General features: G+C 47.1%; 1 protein-coding gene across 11 annotated transcripts in view; it reads left to right on the forward strand.

Annotated features, from left to right (window-relative positions):
* PRKN (parkin RBR E3 ubiquitin protein ligase) overlaps positions 1 to 21459 on the forward strand; it is a 1393119-nt gene that overhangs the window by 790142 nt on the left and 581518 nt on the right. For all 11 annotated transcript variants that reach the window (XM_051855168.3, XM_089332487.1, XM_051855165.3 and 8 more), the window contains one exon: positions 10362 to 10477. In XM_051855168.3, coding sequence (XP_051711128.3) covers positions 10362 to 10477 — 116 coding nt within the window. The remainder of the gene's footprint in view (positions 1 to 10361; positions 10478 to 21459) is intronic.

A 21459-nucleotide genomic window follows, 5' to 3' on the forward strand; every position in this document is an offset into this window, starting at 1 on the left:
AGCCTGGCTGGGCTACAAAAGCTGGAAGAGAATACACCCAATTTATATACTGAGCAAATGACAGCACTTAAGTAACGGCTGTAACGCTGAGGTGACACTGAAGTTACAGTCCTCAAACATGGGGACGGAAATCCAGGAGAGCTAGTCCCCCACCAGAGCAAGTGACAAATCAACAGAACATCAGACTTCCAGGATGTAAGTTCAATGTCAGGAAGACTGTCTTGCAGTCATTAGAGAGTCCCAGCTCAGCCTCAGGGAGCCCATCCTGATGGAGCAATGCAGCTTTTACAACTGCTCTTAGTTCCAGAAAGCCTGGGGCCAGGAACCATCCATGAATGCGAAAACCAAGATAGTTATGTACAGGTGAAGAAGTACCAGTAACCACAGTCCAGGCATTTGCTGTAGAAAGTGCCCACTGGTGTATTATCTAGGGGACAACTCCACAGGTTAGAGATGTCTCCAAGACAATGTTAAAAAGAAAAGTCCTAGCCGGCGCCGCGGCTCACTAGGCTAATCCTCCGCCTAGCGGCGCCGGCACACCGGGTTCTAGTCCCGGTCGGGGCGCCGGATTCTGTCCCGGCTGCCCCTCTTCCAGGCCAGCTCTCTGCTGTGGCCAGGGAGTGCAGTGGAGGATGGCCCAAGTGCTTGGGCCCTGCACCCCATGGGAGACCAGGAAAAGTACCTGGCTCCTGCCATCGGATCAGCGCGGTGCGCCAGCCACAGCAGCCATTGGAGGGTGAACCAACGGCAAAGGGAGACCTTTCTCTCTGTCTCTCTCTCTCACTGTCCACTCTGCCTGTCAAAAAAAAAAAAAAAAAGGCAAGTCCTTGTTTTCCAGGCTCAAAGACAATGTGGAAATTCTTCTTGGAAGTGTCTGTAGGTGCTGCTTAGTTAAGCAATCAAGAATCTGCTTTGAAAAGGCCATCTTCCCAAGTCAGTCACAGAGACATAGTGCGGGGACACTGCTTTGGTGTCCTGCCTCAGTGCTACCTTTTGGTAGTAAGAAGATTGGCAGTGAAGGGTCACTTTAAGGAGCAAGTTCAGAGGCTGTGCAAGCACACATGTGAGTGTCCAGGATGGGATTCATGGTTACAGGCACGAAGAGTCCCAGGTGTCCCACTACTCCCCCGCCCAATGTCCCCAACCCAGGGAGTCCCCAACCTGCAGTCCAAGTCGTCATTCCCTGTTGCTGCGTGCTTGCCTCCCCCTTCCCCACCTGGTGAGCTCTGACCTCGTGCTAAACGCCCCCGTAAAGGGAAGGGGGGTCTCCACCCTCCCACAGGAGCGCCTTGCTCTCTGGCCCTCCAGCTCAGTGTGCAGGCACCTGCACGGCATTTACGTGTTTTTATTCACTGTAAATTTGTGTCTGCGTCTCCCTTCCTCCTTCCAGCTATGCAGTCTTGCAGGAAGTTTATTTGCCTTTGATGTTCCAGTCCACAGTCGAAGGCTGGGCAAGGAGAAAGTATCATGCTTGTAGTAAATGAATAAATGCTGGGAAAAAATATCCCTGGAAGCATGGCTGAAACTCAAGGTATAAATAAATGAAGTAGTAACTAGTACATATCAGGAATAGCTGGATCCAGAATACAAATGGTATCCCTGGTAACTCTCTCCCTGTCTGGAGCTCGCTCGCTCTCTCTCTCTCTCTCTCTCTCTCTTTCTCTTTCTCCCCTCCCTTCTTCCCTCCCTCCCTCCCTCTCTTCCCTTCTCAGACAGGTGTCTCCACATGGCTACATTTGCAAGAGGATTCTAGGGTGACCGATTCGGCTAGCTCTGGGCTAGGGAGGGGAGTAGAGTCACAGCAATCTGAGTATGTCTTAGCAATCAGTAATTACTGTGAGACCAGAATAAGGATTATTTTTTTCTTGTCTGAGCAAAGCCATCTGTGTAAACTCATGCATTTTATTAGAGTCAGTTATGAGCCCAAACCTTTTAGTTACTCTTTCAGAATATATTTTAAATGTGTCCTTTAACTATTCCCCCTTTTATTCTCAAGATAGTAAGTAGCCAATTATGCCCGAGTGGCGTTACACCTGGTCAAGGTGCATCTATAATGGAATGAAAGTCCATTATCTGGTACTGTAATGAAGTCCCTGAGGCTGGGAAATGTGGACAAACAGAAAGCGGCTCTGGAGCTCCCAGTTCTGGACGTTCAAGGGCACAGCGCCAGCACCCTCTTGGCTCTAGTGAAGACCTCAGGGGCAGAGGGCATGGTGGTGGGAGCGGCATGGCGGGGTGGAACACAGCAAGCCAGGACAGTCTGGCTTCTGCTATGAGAACCGTATCCATCCCCTTCAAGGACACGCCCCCAGTGACCTAACTGACCCGCTGCTGGGCCCTACCTCCAGAAGTCCCACACAGCATACCAAGTCTCCAACACGTGACGCCTTGGGCTCACACGAAAACCATGTCCGAACCCCAGCACAGGAAGACGAGGTGCTGTGGTGTCAACTTCCATTCTGAAGTCAGATATCTTGAAGGCATACTATAATTTATTTTAAAAAATTATGTCTGACATTAAAAGGAAATGTAGCAGATAGACATATATTTATTTTTACACATCTTTCAAGTACACTATACCTCTTTGTTTAGACTGAACTGAAGTAACATTTAGTGATCAACATAAATCATTGTGTCTGTGACTTCAGAGATCATTCGGGGGATTAATGAGAATTTTAGACAACTTTGTTTTAGAATCATAATAGCTCATCTGTTATTCTGAGGATAAGAAGTGTGTTCAATTTAAAGATGTTTAGATATTAGGAAGATTATTAAATTCATCCATTGTAACCCTTAAATATCTCTATGGATAGCTACACCCTATCATTTTTTAAAAAATAAGTAAATTTGCAGTGAAAAGTGTGAATGTTCACACTAAATGAGATAAATATACAGTAAAGAGAAAGTAATGATAGTTCCTGTCAGATTTTGCCATGAATGAAATTTAGCACCAAATTTAGAAGGAAAATAATTGGGGGTTTTCAGGGCCTTTTGTATTTTGGAATTTTATACTTATTTTTATTAGTTATTCAACATTGGCTCGGGGAGTAGACCTGGCTGACACTTTTAAACGCTGTTTGATGACCAAGTAAAATTTTAAAGATTCCTGTGGAAGGTAACAATAGCTGTAGTGATATCAAAATGACACACTACTGTATACCTGACCCAGCAAGTGGATCAGGGAGCAAGGCTCTGTCCACAGCTTCCCCTCTCCTCTTCAGAGTGGTTTGGCTTGGGGCACGCCCATATGTGCAAGTGTTTATATTCAGAGAGAGCGTGTGTTTGTTGTTAGCCAATGGAGGGTCTTGTGGGAGCAGTGTTTCCAAAGACGTAGGCAAGAATGGGTGGTAGCTGACAGCTGCTTCTCAGCGAGGCTTGGCATGGTTTTGCTTTCTGTGGGAGAAAATTGATTTTCTTTCTCCAGATAAACTTTGTCCATCATCCAGAGGCTTTGCTCACATCTTGTTAAGAGAAAATAAACTTATTATCGAACGTGTTAACAGACCAACTTATTTTCTGAGATTTGATTTGTTAAACCAAGTGTAACCTAATTTTAAAGCCAGCATTGTTAAATTAATAAAGCATATAAGTATTATACAATCCAACAGGTCGCATCGAATGAGTTCCCGGGTTTCTACCACACCAAGCACGTCTAACACTTGAGCAGGAAAGCTGAGACATGACGTGAGTCGAGGGAGGACCCGCGTCTGCGGCTCCTTGCATTTCACAAGCTTTACTATGTACTAGGCAGGCAGCTTCCCTTGGCAAGTTGTAACCTAAAGAACCCAGAACTTTAATATTAACATGAAGAGTGAAACTTCAGGATGGATAATAAGCCTTAAAACTAGCAGTTGTTCTTCCAAGAGAACCTGCATCTTGCCCAGTGGGGAACTGGGCTGAACAGCGTCTCAGGGCTGGGGAGTCGGGCAGGTCTGCTGGGATTAGCCAGGGATGGGATTGTGAGATCTATGGAGATATGTAGATTGATTTCTAGTGACTCCTAAATACTTAGGATTCTTTACTACTCAGTGCAGATCAATATCTGAATGTGTCTGGTTCTTTCTCAGGACTCACTGGAATGTGTCACCACTGGCAAAGGGGAGCCTTAGAGAAGTTGGATTTCAGCAGTGGATTTGGCTGTGGTGGAAGCCAGAGCAACCTGGGGGTGGCTCTCAGCTCTGTCCTGCCTCTTCCCTCTCTGCCCTGTCAGGAGTGATCACTTCCAACCCAGCCCGACTCCCTTGTGCTGCTCAGGCCCAGACAGGAAGGCAAAGAGATGGCAGAACCGTGGACATTTCTCCCTTGTCTCCAGGGGGCATCTCTGGCAGTGGCTATATCTCATTCAATGTCCCTGTCCCTGACTTTCAACCCAGTTGCAGCTACAGTAACCCCGCGATCTAATCTCATTGTCCTGAGCTCCAGCTGGTAGCTGCCTCCGATAAAGCAAATTTGAATCTCAAGTCAGAGTGGCTTTCTTTCCTCTGCAGCCCTCTGTGCCTCTGCCAGTCCTATAACTCAACCTCACTGTGAAATCCCCTCAGGTGGACCACCTGGTATGGGCCACGTTTCCTACGCAGACCTGGAATTGTGCAAATCTGAAGCACGAGCCACACACACTTCTTAGACCCTTCTTAGTGGCAATTGTATGTCCCTATTATTTTATCAAAAGCAAGGTACTTTTCTTTTTGGGAATGGCAACCAAGAAGGATTTAGAGATTGAGTTGGAATTTAACTCTTCCTAAGGACACATGGAATATTGTGTTTGGAAAACAAATTGTTGTTATACAACATTCTACGCAGACGTTGGACTGTAGGGTGCTCCACAAAAGCTTTGAAAGGTTCACGACCACAGAAGTCACGCTCACTTTTTTGTTGAGTCACGACTGGATTTTCGAGCAAACAGTGCTCTCAGGCCACTTGCCAGCTATTTTCACACTAATTTGGGACCCCTCGGATGGTGTTTCATGTTGACTAAGCAGCTTCTGATCCTATAAGTTTATACACATTTGAGTTGCTGATATAAAAATGATTTTCAGATTTTCCTGGTTTATTCTTTCATTGCCATGGTTGTTCTGATGATGTGCCCCTTGGTTACAGGGGAGGGAACAGAAAGAGGGTGACTTCCAGGAAGGCCATCAACAGTTCAGGGAGTGCCCCAGCTCCTTCCCTCTGGGGGAGCTTTGCTTTTCATGGGTCTGACTTGGTTAGAGGCTGGAATGAAAAGGCAAGTGAGTTAGGATGAAATTTAGGAACTCAGTGAGCTCAGGAGGAAGGGATTCCAGCCCCTCCAAAGAAAAGGTAGAGAGGTGAGGACAATTCTCAGAATGTGGACTATGGCTGTGTAGGATGCGGGGCCTTCTATCTAATATTTAGGGAGTGAAAAACACTTATTTAGCATTTGGCAGTGTCACACTGTAAAGTCAATCATACTTTTTAAGAACATTATTCTCAGTTTTTTCCCCAGCAGTTTGGGTTATCATTTGACAGCTAAACTTCCCAGTTACAGTCATTGATTTTTAGCTCTGTGGTTAATAAAAGCCACCCACACGTGAGTATATGGATCCAACTGGAATGGGCTGGTCGGTAGGAACTATAGCCCCTGTTTGGGGTAGGTAGATTTTGATTTGAGGGGTAGAAAGGTAGATTGTGATTTTTATTTCTTTTTCATGGTGTATGTGTTTGTGTGCTGGCAGGTGTCGTTGGATGTGTCGTTGTGAAAATGCCCTATAGTTCAGGACTGCACTGGCTTCAGTGACATTGACACTGACTTCCTGAGGAGCTAGGACATCCACTGCACCCACAGGGGACCACTTCCCTGGTGATTCGGACACAGCTTCTCAGGCCAAGCCCTGCCACCCACTAAAACTACAGACATTCCGCCTTGGCCCTTGGGCATCCCCGCTGTCACTTAGCCCAGCTTGAGGTTTCACCTGGGCTGCTTTCTGGGGCCCTGCCATGTCCCCGATGACAGAACCAACAGGAGCTATCAGAGGTGACAGCATTCTGGCCCACCTGCCTGGGCTCTCCCTGGAAGACTTCTCTGTCTTTGACTTCTGTGATTTTTCACACTTGAGTGATCAAGACAAACACAACAGAGAAAAGCAGAATCCATTGACAGCTGCCCCCAAAGATTGATGCGGCTGTCTATGAAATGACACCCCTGGGCCAGCAAAGTGTCTGAGGGGCCCAGGGTAGAAAACGTGAAAGTGCTCTTCCAGCTTCTGTTGTGTTTTTGCTTTGTTGCATGTTTGTTTGGAATGCAGATCAGAAATATCAGAAAAGACCTTGAAGACCCTAACTGATTGTGCAGGAGATGAAAGGACCAGACCCCTGTGCTAGTCAGCCTGTGGGAGACGGCGGCATCACTCCTGGGTACAGCAGCCCCTGGTCCCCATGCTCTGGGATGGTGGTGCAAGTAACCCTTTTGTTCTGGGTCATCTTTTCAAGGAAGTTGTCTGCTAATGACCTTGGAAGAGAGAGACCAGTTCTCTCTAGAGCAAACGGCAGGTTGCTTACAGCTCCTTATAAACGAGCTGGCTTCCCTGAACTCAGGGTCCCCTGCTCAAGCAGCACTGAGCTGAGCCCCTGGGCCTTGGGGTGCAGAGAAACAGACTTGAGTTGTATAGTCCCTGTCTCCCGCCGGCACCCATGGCACTATGCAGAACCAGCTGTTCACCTGCAAGCTGGGTGGACTTCGGCCCCTTCATGGTTCTTGCCAGTTACTCTTTCAGTGCAGAAAAACTGCCTATCATAGAAACTGGTGAGGAAAGCACCGAGATTCACTGCTGAGACAGGCATATTTTTTTTCGACAGGCAGAGTGGACAGTGAGAGAGAGAAAGAGACACAGAGAAAGGTCTTCCTTTTGCCATTGGTTCACCCTCTAATGGCTGCCTCGGCCAGCCCGCTGTGGCCTGCACATTGCTCTGATCCAAAGCCAGGAGCCAGATGCTGCTTCTCCTGGTCTCCCATGCTGGTGCAGGGCCCAAGCACTTGGGCCATCCTCCACTGCACTCCCAGGCCATAGCAGAGAGCTGAACTGGAAAAGGAGCAATCGGGACAGAATGCGGTGCCCCAACTGGGACTAGAACCTGGGGTGCTGGAGCCGCAGGCGGAGGATTAGCGTATTTAGCCGTGGCGCCAGCTGAGACAGGCATATTAATATATGGAGTTGGCAATTTGCATTTTAGTTTGATCACACCATGTGAGTTACAGGAATTGTCCAAATGTCTATACCTTCTTAAGTCATTATTTATAACACTCACCCCAGTAAAAAGAATTTTAGCCTTTTGCCTGTGTTGGAACAATTTGTGACTTGCTAGCTGCACATCTATACCAATAACTTTCTGCAAGCTAAGAAAAAATATAAATACTTCCTATCTATCTGTGTTTGAAATACCTCCCCGAGAGTCTAGCCAGCTCAGCTGTTTTGAAAGAATTGCCTTGTGTTATGAATGAGATTTTCCCCATGCCTGTGAAAAGAAGTTGTAGCTGGATCAATGTATTCATAAGGCCAGGCATGTCCTCCAGCCTTTATTTTTTTTTTTCAGGAATTGTTTTAAATATTTTTCTCAATATGCTTGCACTGGCTTTTTAAGGGTTGGTAGGATGTCAAAAGGTTGCAGTTTCAGAAACAAAATTTTAAGAAAATAGTCAGCCGTCATGGTTTTGGCTGCTGCAGGGAAGGGCCCCAGGCTGGTGGACACAACAACACAGGTCCACCTGAACCTGGGCTCCAGCCCACGCTGGCCACCCTACCTGTTCTAGCAGGACTGTCTGAGGACTGGGGCTCAGAGGGCTGGCTGATATGCCACCGCCCCAGATGGGACAGATTCCACTTAACTAACAGTTGACCCATGATTGGTAAGAGACATGTAGTAAGGAACAGCCCAGCTTCCTGACATCTGACTTGGGGACACATCATTGTAAAATGGCACTCTTCAGGTTTTAGGTTTTTTTTTAGATTTATTTATTGATTTGAAAGCTAGAGTTACAAAGGGAGGATGGGAGGGAAGAAGGGAGAGAGGGAGAGAGAGAGGAAGGAAGGGGAAGAAAGACAGAGAGAGGAGCTGTATTCCATCTGCTCATTCACCCCCAGATGACTACAGTGGCAGGACTGAGCCATGCCAAAGGCAGGAGCATGGAACTCCATCTGGGTCTCCCACATGGGTGCAGGGTCCCAAGCACTTGGGCGCTCCTCCACTGCTTTCCCAGGTGCCTTAGCAGGGAGCTGGATCAGAAGTGGAGCAGCCAGGACCATGCTCTTATGGGATGCCAGCATTGCACGCAGTGGCTGAAGCTGCTGCACCACTGTGCCAGGCCCACACTCCAGATTTTGCAGAGGAAATGTGTCCGGCCTGAGATGTGGGGTTATTGCCAGATACAGTAAGCAAGTTCGCCTGCAGCTGTAGCTCCTGAGGGGATAAATAGACTGCCCTTTGCCGTTGATGTCCAGTTCTCAAAGTGGTGTCTGAGGGCGATAGTATCAGCATCTCCCAGCAACTCATTAGAATGGCAAATCATTGAGCCCACCCCAGAGTGTATAAAATCTGGGGATTGGGCCCAGAGTGAGCAGGCCCACCTACCCATCCCCGAGTGATGCTGATGCAAGGATGCTGCTCGCGGTTCGGCACATCAGAGCAGAGTGAGGTTAGTCAGGTCACAAGGAGGGAATGAACAAGTTACAGGGCACTAATGTATATAGGGACTGCCATAGCATTTACTAAATCAATCCTTTAGTTTTCCTTTAAGAAAATATATCTGACACCTAATCCTCTGCCAGGCACTGTTTGGATACAAGTGTGGATAAAGCATTCCACAGATGTTGCAAGGTGCGCAAACCATGGCTTGCAGTCAAGTGTCTGACTTGCCATGTGGTCTTGTAAAGTTTTCTTAGGAAATGGCCACACTTGTTCAATAGTGTGTGTGGCTGTATTCAGTCAAGTTTAGAAACACGACAAATACAAATAAGCTTACAAAACTGAAAACATTTAATATTTAATATCTAATGTTCTACATAGGTTTGTGGACATGAGATCTAGTTTTTAAAGGGGAAATACTGGGGACAGTCATTAGGCCCAGCAGCTAAACCACTGATTGGGATACCCACCTCCCCTATCAGAATGCCTGGGTTCAAGTCCTGACTCTGCTCCTCAAACCAACTTCCTGCTGATGCGCACTCTGGGAGCCAGCAGTGATGGGTCCCCAGTACTCATGTGGGAGACCTGGATTGAGTTTGTGGCCACTGGCTTTGCCTGACCACTGTGGGAATTTGAGGAGTCAACCAGAGAACAGAAACCCTCTGTCTCTCTGCCTCTCAAATAAATAAATGCATATTGTTTTTAATGAAGTGAAGGGAAAATACTCCCAACACTCCAGATGGCCATTCCCTCGTGGGAGCTGGGGGGAAGTGTAGCGCGCAGGGTTCTTCTGCCCCCGGTGATACATTTGCATAGACTGTTGTGCAGCGGCGGGACATTGAGGTATTCTATCACAGAAGCTCAGAGACGGCTTGACAGGAGTCAGGGCAGAGACTGATCAAGCATCTGCCGAGTGAGCGATGAGAAGGCAGGGGCATGAGGACAAACATGGAAATTAGAAAAAGGAGAAACGAGGAAACATGGAGGGAGAATTTTGGATAAGAAGGGACGGTGTTAGTCACAAGAATGAGGCTTATGTGAAGAAGCTAAGATGAAGGCATGTGGCTGGGGAAAGGTGCTAAGGGGGAGAAAGGTACTGGATTTAGCTCTGTAGCAGGGGTGTGGGCTTGGGCAGCTGAGTGTCGCTGGGGATGCTGAGGGAGGCAGAGAGGGAAGGCTCAGGTTAGGCTGGGAGAGTGTCCTCTGCTGCTCTGGCCACCCCCTGTCCATCAGTACCCAGTGCAGGCCGACAGCAAGCTTCTCCAGATCCCTTCCTCTGTGCTACATTGTTGCTGCTCAAGGACCAGCCCTTTCACCAGAGAGCCCTGGATTCCCACGAGGACGCATGGGCTACTTCCGGGCTTCCCTCTCACTGCTCGGTTGTGGGCCAATCATGTCCTGACTCAGGGTCTCGCTTTTCTCAAGTGTGAGATGCTGTGTGAGGCATCCTCCCCACTGCACCTACTTTCCGCCCTCCTTTATTCCCACACACTGGCCACGCGAGTGCTCCCCCAGCTCCCTGCCCGGAAGAGATGGACATGGGAGCCCCCGGAGAGGGAGCCGTGTGGCACAGGTCCAGGGCGTCCCCGCCGTCAAAGACGCAGCGCTGACTGATCACCAGCCCACACCTGATGCCAGATGCCATCAGCGTTTCTGGCCCATGGGACTGTTTGGACAGGGAAATGTGTGCAGCTGGGATCCACTTGTGTCTCTCATTCTTCCAGGAATTTTTCTTTAAATGTGGAGCACACCCGACCTCCGACAAGGAAACATCAGTGGCTTTGAACCTGATCACAACCAACAGTCGCAACATCTCTTGCATAACCTGCACGGACATAAGGTAAGGCCCCGAAATTGACGCCACTGCCCAAAGCTGTCCTCCTGCGTCACCCTTCCCCTGGGACCTCACTTTCCTGGGCAGCTCCCGTTCTATTTTAGTGCTGTCTGCCCACCATTTTCATGGGACAAAACTATTCACGATGCCAATGCTTAGTTTCCTCTGTAGTCAAAGAGAGTCCTAAGATACGTGAGATGACATAGCTAAACAATAGTGTAATCTTAGCCCGTGTTAGAATGGACCCGTGTATCTGAGTGTGTAGAATGTAAACTCATCCATAGCAAATGAAGATGGGGCACTAACACTGGGGATACAGTAATGATTTGTGAACACCCTTTATCCCTGGGCTGTCTATCCCATACGTGTTGTCTTAATGTTTTCCTCACGTGTTACTTCTGCCACACATGTGTCCGTATTTGTATTGGACTTCATGTACCCAAAGGAAAGCACACAGTCAGTTGGGGACCTGGTTGCTTTTAATCTCAGTAAACGGCAAAGACAGAAAACGCGGAGATGGTGTGTTAGAAAAAAAGAGGAAGTGGCCGGGTTTGAATTATGGTTTAGTGGGCAGGAGCCAGGCAAAAGGTGAGCATGCGTACTGCTGAGCAGGCAGTGAGGGAAGTCTTCCCTGGATACCTCCAGACTGACAGAGTGAGCAAAATTAGTGTTAGCGCGTGTTCTCCGAGGCTGGCTAAGAGGAGCAGCCTGCAAGAGCAGGGGTGTGGCCCTGACACCAGGGAGAAATCTTCAGGGGAAAGATAAATTGGATTCCTGGGTAAAGTCAAAGAACCTTGTTTCGTAATTTTAAGCAGGGATAGCTCTGCGTGCAGCCTGGGCATTGCAAGTGCTGTGTCTCCTTGGCCGTCGGGACAGAGTGCACGGCCTTGTGAAGCTACTCTGAACTCTAGATTACCTGACCCCTGCTAATTAATACTTGGAATGTGCGATTTCCTTTTTTTAACCCACTCAGGTTAAGATGTTCACTAACACACACCTAAAAACCTCAACGACGTCTGCTGAACAAACTTGCGTCCAAGAAGCAAGGAAGACGAGGGCGTGGCTTTCTTTTTGCTGCGCATTCAGTCACCTCCATAGCAGGAAGCCCCGCACGTGGCCCACACCTGCAGTGGTTCAGCCCCGCCCCCCCCAGCGAGGGGAGTGGCTGCATGTGACTGACGCTGTCCGCACGCGAGGGCGGGGCTGCGGCAAAGCTTCTAGTCTTTTAGGAAGGGACTTGGAAAATAAACATCGACTACCCTTAGCAATCGGTCATTAAAGTCACTTTTCACTTACTCGGAGGAAAAGCTGAAAACATTCTTCTGAAAGTCGGAATGCAGCCCACCAGGGAGATTTAAAAACCTTCCACTGAAGTTGATTAGAGTGGGGCCAGCACCATGACATAGCGGGTAAAGCCGCCACCTGCAGTGCCAGCATCCCATATGGGCACTGGTTCGAGTCCCGGCTGCTCCACTTCCAATCTGGCTCTCTGCTGTGGCCTGGGAAAGCAGTGGGAGTTGGCCCAAGTCCATGTGCCCCTGCACCCAATGGAAGACCCAGAAGAAGCTCCTGGCTCCTGGCTCCTGGCTTTGGATCAGCACACCTCTGCCATCATAGCCATCTGGGGAGTGAACCAGCAGATGGAAGACCTCTCTCTAAGAGATCTCTCTCTCTGCCTCTCTGTAACTCTGCATTTCACATAAATAATTTTTTTTAAAAAAATTGATAAAAGTGACATTAAAACATGCAGTGGTGATCATACCTTCTTACTGTGAGCACGGTGCCCCCCCCCCACTTCCTGCTGCTTAAACTGTCACTTTTATATTAATAGCTGGCAACATCTTTTGAAGAAAATGAACTGCTTCCCACAATCATGGGGAGAAAATTGCTGAAAAAAATAACATTGTCACAATAAAATTATTCATATCATTACTTCTACAGGGCTATAAATAGAAGTCACTGGAGTCAGTGAAATCCAGGTGTGTGTGTATAGCTGCCCACCTGATTGAATGGGGCACCTTCCTCTCTTCTCGTGTAGGGAGGCGGAGGGCTGCCCTCCTGCAGGACAGACAGGCTGTTTACTCTGCCTCCGAGAAACCATGTACAGGCTGACAGGAAAACCTGCAGCAGACCACCCCAATAGTGGTAGCTGGTAGTTTAGTCATAATTGGGAGGTCCCCCAATAATGCTTTGTTTTTAAGGTTAGAAGTAATTCACTCACAATAAACTGCAAAAAAAGAATTTTTTTTATTCTAGTGTCTCATAATACAATAATTTGTGAGATTTATTTTATTTATCTGAAAGGCAGAGTTACAGAGACAGAGAGGGAGAGAGAGATCTTCCCTCCGCTGGTTCACTCCCCAAATGGCCTCAAAGGCCAGAGCTGGGCCAAGCCAAAGTCAGGAGCCAAGAACTTCTTCTGGTCTCCTATGTGGGTGCAGGGGCCCAAGTACTTGGGCTGTAGTCTGCCGCCTTCCCAAGCACATACTCCACCTAGCCTTTTCTGTGTTGTTGACCGTGGAGATTTCTTCTGGTCTTAAAACTGATGAGTAAGATAGAAAGCCATATTCTTTAACAGGCATCATTGACAGCTTTGAGTCCGGAAAGCTCAGGACCAGAAATGGGATCAGGTGAATGGTAGTGGCCATTTTCAAGATTCTTGATGTGCACTGCCAAATCTCTGTCCAGAAATACTACTCCGAGTTAGACCGTGCCCAGCCACGCACTGACGAGGTCCACGTTTTCAGTCTTTGCCCATTTGATAAAGGAAATTACTTTTATCCCTACTATTTGCTTTTTGAATAGTCATTGGTGAGTTTGAGCGTTTCCCGTTTGCTAATGTGCAGTTTTGATTGTGAGGTAACAGTGATAACCTTTCTCAGCACTGAAGCTTTGGAGAGAACTCACAAAACAGAACCAGTCTCAGCCGTCTTCCTCAGTCCTATTTGTAATGTCCTTATGTCCTTCATTAACACGGGCCTACTTCCTTTTGAATTTATGTTGGTCTTTATTTTAAAATATTATATCTTCCTAATGGCAAGTCAAAATTGATTACAGATTTGAAAAAATTGTTTTAAAATATATCTACATCTATGATTGTTTTATTTTTATATGTGCTTTCGTCATATATCATTGGTTAAGCTAGACATAATTAATTATATAGCATTAAACCTAAGGATAGTATTTATTTATAAAGACCTTTTCGTGTCACCCTTATACTAATGGAAGGTAAGAATTTTATTTATTGCTTTGCTTTACAAATATATTTTTAACATGAAATCTCATGAGATCATTACTACTCCTTTATTGTAATAATTCAAGGAGCCCCAATGCCACTAAGCCACCTTTTCTGACTTTAAGAGAATAACATGATCTCTTTGGCCTTCGGTTTCTGTATAAATCCAGGAATTTAAGTGGGTGATCAGAAAGGTTATGGCTGGTTCTGAGGGACTGAAAAATGGAAGGCTGCAGCTTGTTCTCAGCATATAAACCAGTCATGCCCCTTGGGAAGACACTCGCTTGCTCTACTGTCTCCTGACAGAGGCAGAAATAAAAGATGAGGTTTTTGAAGATGATACCCGCCAGACCACACATATGTGGTTGCTGTGTGTAGAGAAGTAAATAAAATAGATGTGCTCTGTGTTGCCAACTTTTAAACCTAAAATTTAATTCAAGTACATGATTTGTATTCTGTGAGTTTACGTTTGAGATAAAATATTTTTCTCTCCTGTAAAAAAATAAAAGTAGTGAACACTTTGAGAACCAGAACATCCCAAGATTTAATGTGAACTCATAAGCTCCCTTCTGGCACCACGCCTTCGAGTCTCTGCTACTTATCCACAGCGGCAACTTGATCTTCATCCAGTCAGACTTAGGAATACGGAAACGTAATGGGTTGAACCAAAACTAGCGCTGAGCCACTTGAAGGCAGAGCAGCTGTATTGTGTAGTTATTCCCAACACAAGTTACATCCAAAGGTTTCAAGTGTTCTTGGTATCATCCCACTGCATTTACAGCAGGAGCGGGACAAGCCGAGGGGACACATGTGTGTCCTTCCCCTAATGAACACGCGTGTCTCAGAGCCTACCCTCTATCAGAGTCTCCTATGGGAAAACAATGTTTCAGTTCTTGAATCTCATTTTATAGTATCACTCTTGAATGATCTGATTTTAAATAAAAACCTTAAAAGCCTACAAAATAGGAAAGTCATTATTGTGACGTCACCAGGCCAGAGGGAAGGCCTGCCCCCTCCCCTCCCCCACTGTTTTGCTCCCTCTGTGGCTGCCTGGAGCCACGTCTGCACAAACTTTCACCTCCAAAAACACATTTGAAGGCCCACTTCGCGGCAGAGTGTTGAATCCACACAGTGGCGCCACCTGGTCATTTCCCTCAACTCTAACCAACAAGACTTCCATCACTGATGTCACTGTTGTGAGACATAAATGCTTTTACAGTTCTCTGGCCTTCAAATAACATTCTCTCAGCTTGTTGAAGCAACACTGCCAGGGACTGCAGACTTAAAAGATTTACCTGGGCCTGGAGATTAGCAGAGATTTATCTCAACATCCATGTGTGCTTGTTCCTGGTGTCCTCCTGGCTGGTCTGCGTTCATTCATTAATTCATGTAACAGAGAGAGAGAGAGAACCCGGGCCTCTCTGTGATGTTCCCTTTGGATGTCTTTGTTATGCCTGAAGCTTCGTTTTTTTTTTCAATTCAAGCTTTAAGTTTGGTTATGCAGTGGTTGCCATTTCTTTATGGCTCGGAATCAAGTTCTTTATGCATCTAATTTGTGAGATATTGCAGAGGAATCCTAACCAAGTTAACCCTTTCATAACATCGTGGCCTCAGATGGGACCTTGGTGGTTTTATCCAGGCTCTGAGCAGAATTGAACCAGAATTTATTTTTATTTATTTTTATTTTTTATTTATTTATTTTTTTTTTTTTTGGACAGGCAGAGTGGACAGTGAGAGAGAGAGACAGAGACAAAGGTCTTCCTTTGACGTTGGTTCACCCTCCAATGGCCGCCTTGGCCGCCGCGCTGCGGCCTGCGCACTGCACTGATCCGATGGCAGGAGCCAGGAGCCAGGTGCTTCTCCTGGTCTCCCATGGGGTGCAGGGCCCAAGCACCTGGGCCATCCTCCACTGCACTCCCTGGCCACAGCAGACAGCTTGCCTGGAAGAGGGGCAACCGGGACAGAATCCGGCGCCCCAACCGGGACTAGAACCCGGTGTGCCGGCGCCGCTAGGTGGAGGATTAGCCTAGTGAGCCGCGGCGCCGGCTGAACCAGAATTTAACACAGGATCTAGAGTCTAGAGTCTTGACGGAGGCCTTTTTCAGTAAGTGGCTTTATTTCTGTCGTGGAGATTTTGGAAGTTTCTTGTGCAGCAAAGATCATTGTTTGTGCATTTCTTCCTGTTAAATGGAAACAGAATGTAGCCTACCAGAGACAAGAGACAGGTTTGTGGGCTTGTGGGGAGTGTCTGGGAGTGTTACCTGGCACTGTACAGAAAGGCAGAGGGTCCTTTGTAGTTGATCAGGAGCATCAAGTTCTCTTTACAGTAAGCTAGAGCATGTTAGACAGCGGAGTGGAGGATCTTACAACTTTTTAAGATGAAAGAGGAAACTTCAAAGATACATCCTCTAGCTTGAAGCAGGCTACTTCACACTGTGCCCCACACCCCATGGGAGTCAAATCTCCCTACTTATGCTATGAGTGATTCTTTCCTGCAAAAGACTGGCGCACCCAGTCACATCCCGTCTAGAGGGAGAACCGCTGTCACTCCATCCAGGACGGAGAGTCCACCCTTTGCACAGAGCCCCCGTGAAAGGTGAGCAGCTTCCTCCTCTGAGATCCAAGTCTAGTCCTTAATGACCTGTAATTCTTTGCCTGCCTTAATTTAGAATACAGTCCTCCCCGGTGTCCGTGGGGATTGGTTCCAAGACCCCTCAGAAGCTTAAATCTGGGATACTGAAGCCCTTTATGGAGTAATGTTTCCATATACTCTTTGTTCTTCCCCCTGTAGACCTTAAATCATCTCTGGATTACTTGTAATACCTAATACCATGCAAATGCTATGTAGATGGTTGTTACACTGTATTTAGGAAGCGTGCAGGGAATAATGAAGAAAAATGTCTCGTGCATGTTCCATAAATTACATGCAAATACAAACATATTTTCCATCTGAAGTTGGTTGAGCCTGAGGACTGTGGATCCCACAGACACAGGCAGCCGACTGTCATTGGCCTTCAGTCTGATAGACAGAGACACCAGGACTACGGCTTTTGAAAAATTACATCTGGGTCATTCCACAAGGAAGTGGCTAAACTAACCCACAGCCCAGGCTACGTGGTTTGCACTGTTCCTCACCGCAACTGACTCGCCCCTGCATGGAGCTACTTTTCTCCAATGTAAAAGGCAAGGCTTTCTGGTGACACTGGGAGGTGGGTTTGTGTTGTAAAGGAAAATAGAGCAATAGAGTGAGATGGGGAGATGGGAAAAGAAGCCAGACAAACAGCAAGAACTATAAAAAGAAAGTGTGTTTTTCTGTCTGTGACATTGCGGGGTCCTTGAAGGGAAAGTCCCAGCCTGACCACGTGCTGGTCCTCCCGCAGTGTCCAGCACAAGACGCTACACCTGGAGATTTAAATGAATGGTTGCTGACTTGAATGAAAGTAAATCCATTTCACCCGGCACAATAAACAGAAAGTGAATTCTTTCCTGATGGGACGCTCTCCTTTTAAAAATCCCTTCAAAGTTTAATAGAATTTTCTAAAACGCAATTAAATAAAACGACGCCTTAGTCAGTCATCCATGCAGAGGTTTAGGAGCTATTAGGCATCAAGAAGAAGTACAATTCCAAGACCTAACCTAGAGGGTACAGATTACTCAGCCATATTGTTTGGGGCCAGTAACTTAGGAAAACCTAGAAGAAATATTTCACATACATTGATGCTTTGAGATGGGAACCATGTCAGCCTTCGTGTCGGCCTGTGACCTTCATTTCTCCCGGGGTGAACCCTGCAGACTGCAGATCCGAGCAGCCGCACCAGCAGGGCTTCCTAGCGACGCTCCAGGTGCTTGTGCATGAAATCCACATGCCTCCCCGTTTCATTTAACGGCCGCCACGGGTGCGCAGCGGCCCCCGCTGGCTGGAGGAGGACGATATTGCAAATCCTCCCGGACCAATTTTATATCCGTTCAGGTCAGCCTGGCGTGTTGGAGCCGTCTGGATTTTAAGCAGTTCATTTTCTGCAAGTAGATGGTAGGAAGCAGCAGCTACGCTCCTACAGGCCCTGGGCAGGACTTGAAGAACAGTCAAGCTTGATTTCTAAGACCCAGTTTTATCGGGAGAAATTACCACAAAATCATGATTTTTTTTTTTTTTTTTAGAAATTTAGGAAACTAATGCATGACTTGTGCATATATTTTTAATTTCAACTTTATTCTTGTAATCAGCAATTATTTATAAACTGGGTCAAGGGAGTAAGTTGCCTTCCACTGTGAAGAATATTTGTGCCAATTCATGCAAATCATCAGATAGAAACTCTAGTGTTGGGACGCTTTTCAGTGATGGGCAGTAATTTGCTGTGCCTTGTACTCTGAAAACATCCTGTGTGCAGCTGTTATTCCCGATGTCGTTTAGAATCGAGTATTTGCAGATCTGCCCTCTGTGCCTCCCACAGCTTGTAGAGTTATCTGTGACCGAGTGAGCAGAAGTCTCAGCAACCCGGAGTACAGTTATTTATTGAAACAGGAAACGGGGGCCACAGTGTGTTGAGTCTGTCCCTTGCTATCATGGAGCTGGGAAATGCCTGTCTCCTAATGACATCACCATCGCCCGTTGGTTACCTGTGCTGCCAGTCACATAGGAATATGACACATCGATATGTACAGGGCACAATATTCGATAATGATAACAGGCAACTCTTGTTCGCAGTGGATTGAACAGGGTTTTGCTCTCTAACTCTTGGAGATGTTCCAACCGCAAAGTCGTAGGTAAACAGTTAGTGGATTACTGGTTGATAGATTCAGGTTGGGTGTGTGATCCAATCATGGTGTCTATGGAGGGGTCTTTGGGAAGGGGTTGGGTTGGATTATATTGCAGGCCTTGAGACAGGATCATGGTGGCATTGTAAGGGGAGACCATGTCTTGTGAGGGGTAGAGGAAGAGCAGGTTTCCTGTCTCTCTGCTTTGTGGCTCACAGCGTGACCCTTCCTCTGTGCCTGTCCCGCCACGGCCAGCCTCCACTCGACGCCAGACTAATAGCACCACCCCGTATTGTGCCGAAAGCTGAAATAGGCCTTCTCTCCTAAGTGACTCCTCCAGGTGTTTAAGTAACAAAGAACTGACCATCACAGTGCACTTACTCTACTCTGTTGGTTTTTAGAGTGCACGCCTCTGTGTAAAGGATGACTGTTGAGCAATATGCCACACATTCCCCGCAGTAGTGCACACAGCTGGGCTTCCCATCTCTCAACCGCATCAAGAGTCCACGTTGAGGGACCTACCTCTGTCATCTGTGGAACTACACTCTGTGATGGTGCTGGTCTGATCTCCGTAACTACAGTGAAATAGCTGAAGCTGAGTAACTTGGAGAGACATGAGTTGATGTAGCTCACAGTTCTAGAGGTCCAAGGGCCTGCACCTGGCAGTGGACTCCCTGCTGACAGAGTCCCGCGGTGGCCGAGAGCGTCCCATGCTGAGAAATGGGAGACGTGTGCACATGCATGTGTCCTCTGGTCTCTCCCTCTTTTCACGAAACCACCAGTATTCAATCAGAGGGGCTTCACCCCATGACCATGTCTACTCCTCAGTACATCCCCAGGGCCTCATACACAGGGGACACAGTAAGTTTTCCCTCCTCCATGCCTGCCAGTGGGGGTCACGTGCTGACTGTAGCTTGGGAGGAGACAAGCCCTGTTCAGACCACATCACATCCTCCATGCCTGCCAGTGGGGGTCACACGCTGACTGTAGCTTGGGAGGAGACAAGCCCTGTTCAGACCATAGCACATCCTCCATGCCTGCCAGTGGGGGTCACACGCTGACTGTAGCTTGGGAGGAGACAAGCCCTGTTCAGACCACATCACATCCTCCATGCCTGCCAGTGGGGGTCACACGCTGACTGCAGCTTGGGAGGAGACAAGCCCTGTCAGACCACAGCACAGATACTTGAGTTCATTCAGTCTTTCAAAGCCACGACTTTCCTAAAGTGGCAGCAAAGAAAGACGGTGAGTGCTGCCATGTTGAGGAGCTGTTCTCTTTTCCTAATCCGACATCAGCATTGTGGTATCCACATTGTTGTTCAGGTACTCAGAAGGTGTCTGCTCTGACTGGTGGCTGTCACAGCTTGTTGGAACAGCATTACGAGCTGTATGCATACAACTGTTACTTCTAAACCTACTCCAGGGCTCTAAATTTAGTGAAGACTTTTTCTTTTTCAATCATGATGCTGTTTTCCACAAAAAGATGTGTTCACGTTATTTAAAAAAAAAAAAAAACTAAATAAAAGTGTTGAACTGTTAAATGGAATCTGCAATATAATTCACAATAATGTCAGATATTTCAGCAAAACAATAAAATTTTTGTTAAGATTTCTTCATTTACTGCAAGCCAGAGTTAAAGAGACAAAGAGAGAGAGGGAGAAGGAGAAAAGGAGAGAGAGAGAAATCGATCAATCTTCTCTCTGCTGGTTCACTCCTCAGATGGCTGTAGCTGCCAGCACCAGGCCAGGCCGAAGCCTGGAGCTTCCTGCAGGTCTCCCATGTGGGTATCAGGGGCCCAAGCACTTGGGCCATCTGCTGCTACTTTTCCCAGGCCATTAGCAGGGATCTGGATTCTAAGCGGGGCAGCCAGGACCTGGCACCTATATGACATACTGGCCTCACATGTGGTGATTAACCCACTGAGCCACCATGCCAGCCCAAGAATAAACTTCCAAAAGCTTCACTTTAAGACAATCATTAACATAAAAAGAAAAACTGAGCCATAATTGAATGGATAATCCATTTTTATCATCCAGTGATGCCAATAGAAAGCTATTAAATTTTTTAAGATTTTATTTATTTATTTGAGAGGAAAAATTACAGAGAGAGAAAGAGAGAGACAAAGAAAAGGCTCTTCCATCCACTCGTTCACTCCCCAAATGGCTGCAATGTCCAGAGCTGTGCCTGTCCGAAGCCAGGAGCCAGGAGCTTCTTCCTGGTCTCTCAGGCAAGGGCAGGGGCCCATGCACGTGGGCCATCTTCTGCTGCTTTCCCAGGCCACAGCAGAGAGCTGGATCAGAAAAGCGGCCAAGAGGGACACCAATACCAGATGCTGGCACCGCAGGCGGAGTTATTAGCCTACTGTGCCACAGTGCCGGCCCTGAAGCTATTCAGTTCTAACTCTTTGTTAGGTTCTTCTGCTAAGCACTCTATCACTAACTACTGTTTAGCTTTATGTTCCAACACAAGGTGACCGGGAGTGAAACTAGTCATTGGATCTGAATGAACAGCCAGGTCTCTTCACTGAGTAATGGTAGGTCTACCCACCGAGCCCTGTGTTAAATCCCACTCTACAGGGCCGCTAGGACAGCTACAGGTTTTGTAGTAGAGACTGATGCTCCCTCAGCAGGTTTGTGTCCCTGGTCTCTGGGCAGCGCATGATATTTAGAAATACCCCAGGGTAGATAGAAAATGTTGACGAACATGTGTGCAACTTAGATATTCATCGCAGATTTTTTTTGAGAAATAGAAATTGTTCACTTAACTTAGGACTATTAGAAGAGTTTATTCCACAATAAATGTCACTAGCAGTCATGCTAATGAGTACTCCTAGGGTAGTTAGAAGACCTGTAGGTAAAGCCGTTTGACCAGAGCTCCTGTTTCCTGCACGTGCTTCATGTAGAGGGAACCTGTGGTTTCCCATGTTGTCCACTCACACCACCAACAGGCTTTAAGCACAGCTTCAAGGTGGCCACAGAGCACATGGAGGACCACCCTCA

Source organism: Oryctolagus cuniculus, chromosome 5, assembly GCF_051225735.1.
Source record: "Oryctolagus cuniculus isolate XC-2025 breed Fujian yellow rabbit chromosome 5, ASM5122573v1, whole genome shotgun sequence".
Lineage (NCBI taxonomy): Eukaryota > Metazoa > Chordata > Mammalia > Lagomorpha > Leporidae > Oryctolagus > Oryctolagus cuniculus.